Below are 12,480 nucleotides of genomic sequence, written 5' to 3'. Positions count from 1 at the left end.
AGGGGGGTGGTGGTGGTTGTGGGGGGAGGGGCGGGAGGGGCGGGAGTGGAGGCAGGAAGGGAGGATGAAGGCCGCAGTGTGCTTTGTCGTTTTGATAGCGCGCTTCCCAGTCGCAACCGAGTGCGTTATGACAATGTCTTGTGGGCGAATTGGGTCTTTCAATCATCCTTTCGGGGTTTCATGTTCTCTACGTTTTTCCTTTGAGGGAACTCCTAAGTCTAGTCTGGGTGTCCGCGGGTCCCTAAAAAGTCTCAAATTAGTCTTGAATTAAATCTAAATATAAGGCCTTGAAAAGCCTTAAATTGTCTTATTTTGTCTTTTTAAATGTCTTAAAAGGGTATTTATGAAGTTATTTTAGCATTGTGAAGAGGTGTAGTTTGTGAACACATTTTAGCTCTGGTCGCGCGCAGAGTGGAACCACGATTTCAGTCAGAATATTACATGTCTTCAAGACACTTGTGACGGTTGGCTCCCAACACCATTTTTTATGAGTTAGATAGCTAGCTAGTACCATAGCTGCGTAGTTGTGATCGGCTGTTAACCTTCCCGGAGCTACCATGGGAAAGTGCAAATTCCACCAGAAGTGGTTGGACAAGTGCAATTTTGCTTTGTGGTTGAAATCTGTTGGAGGGAAAAAAACGTCTTTTGCAAGACGTCTTTCCAACTTGGCGCTATGGGAATTAAATCTATGGAATCTCATATGAAGTGCAAGAAACACAAAAATGCTGTGAAAAGCTTCCAAAAAACGCCCAGCATTTCTCAGTTTCTGGTTGGTTCTACCACAGACAACAGTCCCGTGAAGTACATTTCAGCCAGTAACGGTATTGTTAGCAGTAGGCCTACTGCTCTAATAACGGTGGGTACTTCGGTCAAATTGGTGTCCGTATGTATTTTTTGTGTGGGGTGTTGTTTTGAAATTCGTCTTTAATTGAATTCAAAGTGGCATAAGAAAAATCTTTAAAAGTCTTACATTGAACTTGCTGAAACCTGCAGATGCCCTGCTAGTAGTGGAACTCTGAGCGTTTTCGGGGGTAAAGGCATGGATTTGAGTTTCTTCCTCTCAGTTAAAGCTAACATTGGCTAATACCACCTCATCGGGCTCTACTGTCCCAGAGTAACATTGACGCATTTCCCCCCCCCTTTTTTTTTCAGAATAAATGAGGGAAGCAGGTAGTATGAGAGCAAACACGTTCACTTCCACACATTCTAAACGCACTTAGCAACCAAAACGACAAAGCATAACCAAACCTTTGGGCGACGGGTGGAGGAACCCGCGGTTCCTGGAGGGCTGCAGGGTGTGACGGGTGCCACAGATCCTGCCCTGAATCCCAGATCAGTTTAGGCCAGGATCTGGGGAAGATTGAACCCAGTGTAACTAATCTGGTTTGGAGAGCTTCTTTGTTGACTGCTCGCTGTTGAAACAGTTCTGTAAACACTGGTCTACAGCCCACACAGCCCTGTGGCTTTTCTTGGTCAGGACAGGCCACCAATTAGGAGAGGGGTGAGAGTGGTAGGAGATGGAGGCTGGGTGTAGGTTACGAAAAGGTAGAGAAGGGGAGCATGAAAGCCAGAGAGAAACTCTTCCAGCCAATTGTGTTGCTCTTTTTACAACAAAAAAAAAACACTGATTTTCTTAACATGCAGCATTCCAGCCTGTCTGTCTGTCTTTTGTTTCTGCATTGTTGTAGGTTGGTTTCGTCTCAAATTGGACAACTGGCTTCCTTGCCTCCCACTCCTTCCTTTCCTTGTCCTCAGCCCTCCTCTTGATTTAGTGAAACCTAGCTAGCCCCGAGACCTACACCATACTGCTATGGTCTTTTCAGATCCATATGCACGAAGGAGAGGAGGAAAGGAAAGGAAAGGGAGCCCCTCCCCCCACCCCCAAAGGTCTTAAAGGGACACTTCAAATCAAACTCAAAGTTTGTTTTTCAGCCCTCCAAAGTGGTCTGATGTCGAAATGAGTCCATGCTTCATGGAGCATTTTCTGTAGGTCCTGCTGTATTCCTCAACCCAAAATGAATGAGGGGGGGAAAAAGCAGACACAAAAAAATAATACACACAAGATAAGGAAATGGAGACAAGATAAGGACAAGGAGACAGGATAAGGAGATGAGGAAAGCAGTTTTTAAGACATTTGGGACTCAGCCTTTTCTCTCCCTTCACTGCATTACCTCCTTCACCATGCTTCGATGACAATGATCGTAATGTTGTGTTTTCAAAACCTCCAAAATATCCACCTCTTTAAACTCCAACTCAGAAATATCTATTTAATATTTATATTTTTCAATATTTATTTTGTCATAATTATTTTCTGCTAGAGTAGTATGCAGTATGCTACTGTGTCTGAAGCCCAAATCCTAATTTGGGGATTATGATTTTGAGGTACAGTATAGGCACAATATCAAGTTAGGATTCCCCCATACGTAATTATGCATACAAATGCACTCCCACTACCTATTGTTAAGCTCAAAACGGTTGAGAAATGGCTTATTCTTCTCAGGGTCTCAACAAAGCATTGGAGAGTTTGAGAACATCAGTCTTTTATCCTGCTCTCTTTAGACAACTAACTAGTAATGTTTACTTCGTAGGTCAATTCGATAGATAAATTAATCCATTCATTCTAAAAACAGAAAACGTATATTATGAAATAAAATAAATGGTGAGGAGAACTGACCTAGAATCAAATGGTTGTATAATTTTGTCATTGATAAATATTATCTTATTGCAATTTGGCAATGCTGAAACAATCTGAATGATAATATATTTTATCTGAGAATATACAGTAACTAAAATAAAATATTTATAAAAGGTATCCTACATAAGTTGTGCAATTTCATTAATTTTATATTCAAAAGTACAATGCTTTACTGTAATTAAATAAAATATTTTTCTAAGAGGAAAAGTCCTCAGTTTATATAAACACACACACATATATATATATACATATATATATATATATATATATATATATAAAAATCCCTTAATCAATTCATTTTTCAAGTCAACGGAAAAGCTTGAATTAATACAAACCTAATGGAACTATCAGTAAACATTGACACTGCCAAACTGTTGCAAATAGAGAAAAAAAAGCTTTCCTGTGTTTGGGTGATTGTAAAACAGGCTTGGATGTTGTTGCTTCATTTACAAACTCATATTAACCTAACTACATTTTTATATGCAAATCAACTGACATGTTAATTTCTACAATCATTCTTAAATACCTTTCATGATTCAACCCTGGTATACTTTAGTAAACTCCAAACTAGTAATACTTCAGGGGGCTTTACGATGGAACACTGTAACACATATAGGCCCATAATACCTTCATATGCCCTACATAAACGTTCACATTTGTGCTCACAACTACAGGACGGTAGATGTTGCTGCAAATGAAGTTTCCTTCCCACATTAAATGTCAATTTTCGGGAATGTTGGTAAATTAACTTTTATTGTGATTATGTGTAATATTTTACACAGACATCAATCATTTCTAGTGAACAAAAGTTTTGAAAATAAGGTGTGGATATAGCATATTGGAGAAAAAACATATCTTTATATCTTTTGTCAACTTGTTGACATTTGCATGTATAAATGTTTATGTAGTGCTTATGACAGCGTTATGAACTGCTATGAATTTGCTGTGTAGCCCTGTGTACCTAGACCTGCTCTCTGCCAAACAAGGGAAAAGATTGAGACAACAATGAAGAACGGTTTACATGCATCCTGTAATTTAATCATCTTTCTATGTAGCAGTGTTGTTGATGGGTTTGTTTATCTTTTGGATTTGATGCTTCTGTCCAAAATTGTTTACAAGAGCTCAAATATGTCACTATTTCTGTACGGATGTACAAAATGAGATTTATCGTAATAAATTGCAAAGTAAACTGTGTCTCATTTGTTGGGATTGCAACACTGATCTGCCATTTCTGTCTTAATTAAGTTCATAGGACACTTCATATAGACATTTTAGTTCGTTTTCAGTTTCTTTGGAAACCTAAGTTCATATAGAAGTTTCAGTTTATTTGGACAATTCGGTTCATATAACATTTCAGTTTGGCGCAACACAGGCATTTCCTAACAAGATAGTGTGTTGGAAAAACTGACCTCAAATTCAGTCATTTGAAATTCAGTTTTCAAGTGTGCCAATTTCTTGTAATATACCACCACCTTGTGGCCAAAAAGGCTGCACACCTCAAAGAGGATATATGACACATTAACACTAAAGAGGAACGATCTACCAAAATAACTCAACTACTCTTCTGGAAAGCTAATCATGTTCAGCTCTGACATGCTCTGACATGCCCAGATGTATGTTTATTAATTTACAGTTAAAACCAAACTCCCTGCACTTAATCACCTTCATCTATCCTGCATCAGGATGAACGCATCGTATCTCCTCCAGTTACATTTCCTTTCTTTCATACTTCCTCCTCTTCTTACCTCTCCATAGCTTGTCTTATTAAACTCTTCTCATCCGCCCACATTCCCAACACATCTGGCTGCTTTGGGCTCGTTCCAGAGTAGAAGCATCCAGAGGCCTGGATGGAAAGTAGTGACGGGTGAGGGCTCAGAAAAGAAAGGGAATAAAAAAGCGCAAGAATACAGACAACAGAGAAAGAGAGCGAGAAAGACGTGAGAAACTAAAGGAAGAAGGAAAGACGAGGAAGAGGGATGTGAAAGGAAAACAACACAAGAATATCGACAACACAGAGGGAGAGAGGATAGACGTTTCCTGGCAGACATACAGGCCTTAGTTGAAGCCAGATCCTGTTGCAGCTTCTTGTCTGACCACAGCATGGCGCTGTTTCCACTCTGCAAACTGCTCTCAGGTCAGTCCAACTTCACTGTTGTCCTGTCTTCTCTCATTGTCTCTCCACCTCTCTCCTCTCCGTCTCAGTGTCTCTCCACCTCTCTCTTCTCCTTCTCAGTGTCTCTCCACCTCTCTCCTCTCCGTCTCAGTGTCTCTCCACCTCTCTCCTCTCCGTCTCAGTGTCTCTCCACCTCTCTCCTCTCCGTCTCAGTGTCTCTCCACCTCTCTCTTCTCCTTCTCAGTGTCTCTCCACCTGTCTCCTCTCCGTTTCAGTGTCTCTCCACCTCTCTCCTCTCCGTCTCACTGTCTCTCCACCTCTCTCCTCTCCGTCTCAGTGTCTCTCCACCTCTCTCTTCTCCTTCTCAGTGTCTCTCCACCTCTCTCCTCTCCGTCTCAGTCTCTCCACCTCTCTCTTCTCCTTCTCAGTGTCTCTCCACCTCTCTCCTCTCCGTCTTAGGTGTCTCTCCACCTCTCTCTTCTCCTTCTCAGTGTCTCTCCACCTGTCTCCTCACCGTCTCAGTGTCTCTCGACTATGTTAGTTACTTTGTGAAGCAACTAGGTGGAAACATAAAAACACAAATCGCAGTGATTTCTGAATGAACAGGGAGAAATTCACATTTATTTAAATTTTCTGTACTAGTTTTGTGTAGCTTAGCTGAAAATGTGAACTGAATAGTAAAAATATATTTGTGTAAAAATCACCAAACTTGGCACAGACTCTTCTTAATACAAAAAAATACAGTGTTCTATTGTTCAAATTTTTTTGTTAAATTTTTATACTAAATATTTTTCTTGATATTAACAAAATGTTTATACTTATTAAAGCTATTGGCTATCACGTACATGTATCATTTACATTGAAAACACTTTCATGCACTTCCAAATGCTGCAGATTCAGCTTGGTAAAACAATAATTATAAAACCAACTCAACTGTACAAATCTTTATTTTAACAACCAACCCTATAGAAACTCCATGACCCCTTCACCTACAGAATGACGTTACAAACAGGAATTCAAATGAATGTCTGAGACAAAACAATTATATTATTAAATAAAGCTCAGCACCACAAGGATAAACAAGAATGTGTGTGTGTGTGTAAATGACAATAAGATTTGTATATGTGTATGGGACATATTGACATGTGATAGAAGATGACTTTGCCAGAGATCAGGATAACCAATTGTAGCTGAGAAAAAAGTTGGGGGGGGGGGGGGGGGTTGACATTGGCCACAAATGCCTGAGCCCATTCTGGCATTATGCGTCATACCATACTGAGTGAACTGCAAGTCACTGTCTGCCGTTTTAAACAACCAGCATTCGATGTGACCAAGACAGACAAAATTAATGTGGTTGGAGACCACTATGGCAAGGGTGGTGCCGAAAACTATAAATCTGGGGATCCGGCCCATGTCCATTTCTCTTGCTGTGCCCTCTTCTTCCTGCTGCTCTGCCGGGACCAGAGGCTCCGGTCGTTTTGTTCACTCACTGTTCGCCTGGAGCTCACTGCTAAGGCTTCTCTCTAGTTCCCTTAGTACGGGTTGCAGTTGCACTGCCAGGATTCTGGATTCAAGAGGGCAGTGAGGACAAATATAAAAATGTATTCGTGCACTACTGAGTCTCTGCTAAATTAGTTAAATGTGAATGTGAATAATTATGTCAGCACAGAGGGCCAAGCTGGAAGAAATCCACAGTGGCTGGAATAAAGGTATGTTGGGGAGAATGTCAGAATGTTGTAAAACTTGTGTCTACCTTCAGATTGGAAAGCCGACTCTACAAATAAAAAAGAACAGATGTGTTTGTGTGAACACCAGACCCAGGTCAGTTAGAAAGTTGTGTTATCTCTTACAGGGTCGGTCAGAGTGACCAAGAAGCAGCTGGTCCTGTACTGTCTGCTCATATCTCTGCTTCTATGTAAGAAACTGTCCTTTCAACACATTCTGTGCCCAGGAAGTGAATAGTGGAGAATGCATGCCCTGCCTTAAACACAAAGCCAATCCGAGAGTACATAAGCCTATTTTGTTATGCTGTAACCTAATTTGCCCTGACTGGTGTTTAAAAATAGTTTCTGCCATTTACAGCAATCTGCTGAATCAATTTCCTTCTGAAAAACTACAATTAAGTCCTGCTCCAAACTCTGTCCTAATGGATTCCTATTATAAAAGAACCCCTAATACTAAAACAATTAAATGGTCATATCCAATACCAATGTGTTTGTATATAGTATATCTGATGTAGAATGGAATTAATTGTTGTTTTGTGTTTGACAAATCATTGAGTTTTTATTCTTCCTCAGACCTCTTAAGAGGGAGGAGAACAGCAGTCAGGGTGGACACGCCCCCTCTTCATCTGTTTCTGGCCACAGGAAGTGAGGTCAGGGATGCGTTGGAAGGGAGTGTGGAACAGCAACAGCACCTCCCCCTGGAGACGTCCTGGGGTGCTCCGCTGGTGTGGGGTGACTCCGAGAGCTCGGCGCGGCGGAGAGCTGCGTTCATCCACCGGCGCGTACGCACGGGCCTAATGACGCTTGCCGTGGGGCCCTATGCCCACTTCCTGCATCGGTTCCTCTCGTCGGCTGAACTCTACTTCCTGCCCGGCAACACAGTGATATACTACATCCTAACAGACAGCCCTCGCGCCCTGGATCCCCCGCCCGCGCTGGGTCCCGGGAGAGAGCTCCGGGTGGTCCCTGTAGCGGAGGCGCATGGCTGGGATCGTCTATCCCACCGCCGCATGGCCCTTCTGGCGGCGGCCATTAAAGAGCACGCCCGGCCGGAGGTGGCGTACATCTACTGCATGGACGTGGACCAGGAGCTGGTGGCCACCGTCGGACATGAGATCCTGGGCAAGCTGGTCGCCACTCTGCACCCGGAGCTCTATGGCAAGCCGCGCAACGCTTTTCCGTACGAGCGCGAGGCCTCCTCGCTGGCCGGCGTGATGGAGGACGAGGGGGACTACTACTACACGTCGGAGCTGTACGGGGGCCTGTGCGCGGAGGTGCACGCCATGGCCCTGGCCTGTGCCCAGCTCATCCTCCAGGACCAGGAGAAGGGCGTGAGGGCCCGGGGCCTGGAGGAGAGCTACCTCAACCGCTACCTGATTAACCACAGGCCCACGTGCGTCCTATCGCCCGAGTACAGCTGGTGGGACTCAGCATTGAGCGCCAATGTGCCCACGCAGAGGGTGGTGTCCCTGGGTCGGCGGTGTGACGCCTTGGAGCCGCAGAAGAGGCAGGGCCAGGGTTGCTGAGGAGAGGAAGAGTACCTGTAACATCAGGCAAAAAAAGAGTGTTGCATTTGACGTAACAAGTGTTATTTGAACAAACATGCGACATGTACACATTCACAAAACTACTTTACAGCAACACAACAAACATGCGATCTGTACACATTCACAAAACCACTTTACAGCAACACAACAAACATACAACATGTACACATTCACAAAACCACTTTACGGCAACACAACAAACATACAACATGTACACATTCACAAAACCACTTTACGGCAACACAACAAACATACAACATGTACACATTCACAAAACTACTTTACGGCAACACAACAAACATGCGATCTGTACACATTCACAAAACTACTTTACAGCACCACAACAAACATGCGACATGTACACATTCACAAAACTACTTTACAACAACACAACAAACATACAACATGTACACATTCACAAAACCACTTTACGGCAACACAACAAACATGCGATCTGTACACATTCACAAAACTACTTTACAGCAACACAACAAACATACAACATGTACACATTCACAAAACTATTTTACGGCAACACAACAAACATACAACATGTACACATTCACAAAACTACTTTACAGCAACACAACAAACATACAACATGTACACATTCACAAAACTACTTTACAGCAACACAACAAACATGCGATCTGTACACATTCACAAAACTACTTTACAGCAACACAACAAACATACAACATGTACACATTCACAAAACTACTTTACGGCAACACAACAAACATACAACATGTACACATTCACAAAACCACTTTACGGCAACACTACAAACATGCGTTCAGTACACATTCACAAAACTACTTTACAACAACACAAGAAACATACAACATGTACACATTCACAAAGCCAGTTTACGGCAACACAACAAACAAGCGACATGTATACATAAACAAAGCCACTTCACGGCAACACAACAACCATGCGACATGTACACATTCACAAATCCACTTCACAGGTCCCTTGGGATCTTTCAGTGTGTCAGTCAATAAACAACTAACACAGGTCGGCACGGACCTACTGAGGTGAATATTGCTTGTGTGTTCCTGTCCGCCTGTGCAGCCTATCTCTTTGGAAGAACTGAACCTGTCTCTTCAAGCAATACACAGACCCCTGCCATTATTGTCCACTTTGGGTTTCCTGCCATTCATCCATTTAAGGGCTTACTTTCACTGCACTGGCCAATCATTAACTGGCAGTGCCGTCGTTTTAACATCTTTAAACACACAGCAGTGAGATCCTGCTTCCCCACACTGCCATGCTGGCCTCTGTGTTCCTGGCTTCATATTCCTGGCTCTGTGTGTGCTGAACTGGAGAACACTACACAGTGTCCTTAATGGACTGTGTAGGGTATCTTCTGTCTGGGTGAAATAGAATCCACATAGGGACAGGTGCTAGGAAGACAACAGAAGTATAATGCAAATAACACGAAAAGCGTAACAAACACATTCTTAAACGTCTTCAAAGGGATCAAGGGGAAGCTTAGAGATATCCATCTTATAACACACCACAGTCTCATTCTTATTTGTTTTATGGATTGAATAACACATTACTCTTTAGGGTCCACATTGTGCTGACAGCTTACTCCCATTTTTGCATGCTACTCTTCTGTAGACATAATTTGCCTCAGAGACCCTATTCACTATTGAATGCGGTAATGTTTTTCTCTTACCGAAATGTTGTACTTCAGCGTTGGTGTAGAATCCAGCTTTTTTATATGTTATTTTAACTCAGTAAAGATCATTTATTTGTTATTTGCCTCCGAAGAGTTCCTTATTAGAACACATAAAGATGGGCTCAAACTATCCAACATAAAGGTTATGGGATTTTATATTGGATCTGCATATCTGTCAAACGAAAAAAAAAGACTCTCCAGCTCTGATTATACACCTGTTAATATTAAACATGGGTTAATAAAGGAATAAGTGATGTAAAAAGGCTTCTTGGAGAAGCCAATAAACTGCTATGTAAAGTAACCCATACTGTAGAGAATCACAGCCTCTCTGGTTCCATGGCATATTTTCAACATCTATCAATAAGATTAGATTGAAGTAGCCCTTTGACTAATTAATGAACAAGGCTGTAGTAAGAGCAAATGTTGAGGACTGCAAAAAGTTTCACATGAGATATATGCAGGACCTCATAGTGTATTATGTACCTCACTACTGTATTTGTGTGTTAGTTACAACCTTTTCAATGATAGCTAGCAGAATACAATTAGTGGCTAACGTACTCCGCATCCACAAAAGCATGCATAGGCTTTGGGTTGCAAAATTCTGTGAACTTCTTGGGTTTTCAGAAATCCTGGTCAGAGAATTTCACATTTCCAGCTTGTTCCCCTACCTAATTCTGAGATCACTCAAACCAGGATTTTGAGAAAACCAAGGAATATATTAATTAAGCGTTACTGGAATTTTACATCATTTGTTGAGCAGACTTTTTCACAATCATACTGTGAAATATATTATTGGGTAAACTGAGAAAAAAGTATAATTGCAATTATGATCCGGCTAAAGGTATGAAACACTCTCACCAGAATTGATTGATTTGATAGATTTCTCTGACTTTGCTGATAGTCATTACATCTACCTCAGTTCAAATGTTAATGACACTGTATATAGGCTAAATGTATTTTTCACACTTGTTTTACCTTTAAGCTTCAAATATGTAAACCTGAGATGTGGAGCTATCAACTGGTGGTTGAAGGTGGGAGGAAAAATACATTCAAATTCACATTCCAGATATCTTATGAATGCCATCGGACTCAAATTGAAACTGATGATCGGTTGTCAATATCATCAAATGACCTAAATTATAGGGCATAACACATTCATTAACAGCACCTCTGGCTATTGTCAAGAAAAAAACGTCTTTATCTTTTTGAATACTGATAATGGGGGTGGTCCAGTTAGCATGTACTCTTGATTATCACTGATGAAAGAACCTCAACTAGCTTGTGATTAATCATTGACTCTCTGGTCATTCAAACTCTATTCAAAGATGGGAGAGTCTTGATTGCCAGACAGGTAGAGGGGCAATGTGTATTGAAAGATTCAGAGAAATTGTCAAAAGCAAGTATCTACTATATACATATGGATATAGGCCAAAACCAGTGACTATGGAGCACAAGAATCTCTGGGCTAAGTCATTCAAAGCATTGTGAAATTACCCCAATGAGTAATAATAAAACACATTTGGACAAAAAAACAAACAGACAAAAGACACTTTAGGATTAAGCTGTATTCTGATAACGGCACTGGCATATTTACCTCAAGGTCAGCATTCCTTTCACTTCATCAAACAAAACAAAAAGAGGAGCACTCAAACAGATGTCTTTCTTTGTTCAACATTATTCAAACACAAATGAAGCCATGCGACTTTCTTCAGTGATATAAGTAGGAACCTGCACAGTGCGTTAGGGTGGGTTACGGCTGTTGTTAACCCACCCTAACGCACTAAAAGTGTTTAGTGAATAAATCCAATCCCATATGTTGCACTTCATTTGCAAGACTGGGTGCCTGGCTGGAATAGGGGCGTAGTCTTCAGGAACTCGTCTGTCACGACACTCCGTGCTGACAACCTGGGACAATAAGCACTTGTGTCAACACAGAGAAGGTGCTCTTCAAAGGAAATGTAAATGAGATGACATGATTGTGAGGAATGTCCACTGTTATTGCGCAGTAGTTAATTTAAAACAAAAGGATAAAATATCACCAGGCAATGTGGCTTTTTCAAGTGTGTGTGTGTGTGTCTGTGTGTGTGTGTGTGTCTGTGTGTGTGTGGGGGTAAGTGAGTGAGAGAGATTGAGAGAGAGAGACAGGATGGGTGTGGTAGACAGGGTATAGTGAATCCAGTAATCTGCTGGATTCACACAGGCCTTCCCACACCCTGCCTGAGGCTAAACCACACCAAAACATGGTGAATAATCATCCTTCTGTAGGGGCTGACTGGGAGAGATAGTGCAGGTGTGTACACACAAGGGAACTTGTGTTTTTATGACCTTTTGAGTCAACTCACCCAATGTGCTCAAGCTTGAATTAAATGAGCATTATACACTGGTGGTTGTCAACATGCAGTGAACACCTGTGTACTTGAACTACTGACATTTGTTGACACTTAAAAACACATATGAACATACTTTTAAGTATATAAAATGCACATGAGGGGGGCATACTTCACAGTGCAAAATGTGTAACCAAAATGTTTTCAAGTGTATGCCAACTGATTTGGCTAGAATGCCTAATATTTGCCTTTTATATATACTTATTTATGCCTTCAATATTAAATGACAGTGTTTTTATGGAGGAAAGTCAGTCCAATCAGACTCAATATTCTAGAACAAGCCCTTATGGTAGTCCCTATATAGTCCCTCCCTTGAATTACAGT

General features: G+C 41.6%; 1 protein-coding gene across 2 annotated transcripts; it reads left to right on the top strand.

Moving 5' to 3' along the window:
* Positions 1-4,379: 4,379 nt before the first annotated feature.
* LOC105016779 (globoside alpha-1,3-N-acetylgalactosaminyltransferase 1-like) lies at positions 4,380-8,296 on the top strand. 2 transcript variants are annotated; one of them, XM_010880836.5, is made up of 3 exons: positions 4,380-4,829; positions 6,661-6,723; positions 7,106-8,296. In XM_010880836.5, exons 1-3 carry the CDS (start codon positions 4,796-4,798, stop codon positions 8,056-8,058), a joined length of 1,050 nt encoding a protein of 349 aa, XP_010879138.1. In that variant the 5' UTR covers positions 4,380-4,795; the 3' UTR covers positions 8,059-8,296. The 2 variants fall into 2 exon arrangements, with proteins under 2 accessions (XP_010879138.1, XP_019911287.1); XM_020055728.3 differs by lacking the exon at positions 4,380-4,829 and adding an exon at positions 6,007-6,517.
* The last annotated feature ends 4,184 nt before the right edge of the window (positions 8,297-12,480 follow it).

This window comes from Esox lucius, chromosome 17 (assembly GCF_011004845.1).
Source record: "Esox lucius isolate fEsoLuc1 chromosome 17, fEsoLuc1.pri, whole genome shotgun sequence".
NCBI lineage: Eukaryota > Metazoa > Chordata > Actinopteri > Esociformes > Esocidae > Esox > Esox lucius.
Note: the sequence above shows the minus strand (reverse complement) of the source record. Positions and strands in the feature narration are given on the sequence as shown.

Excerpts from the sequence above, each read along its gene's own strand:
- LOC105016779 (XM_020055728.3), top strand. The coding sequence starts at position 6,466 with ATGTCAGCACAGAGGGCCAAGCTGGAAGAAATCCACAGTGGCTGGAAT. Across the intron at positions 6,518-6,660 it reads CCACAGTGGCTGGAATAAAG|GGTCGGTCAGAGTGACCAAG; the intron begins GTATGTTGGGGA and ends TATCTCTTACAG. Across the intron at positions 6,724-7,105 it reads GCTCATATCTCTGCTTCTAT|ACCTCTTAAGAGGGAGGAGA; the intron begins GTAAGAAACTGT and ends ATTCTTCCTCAG.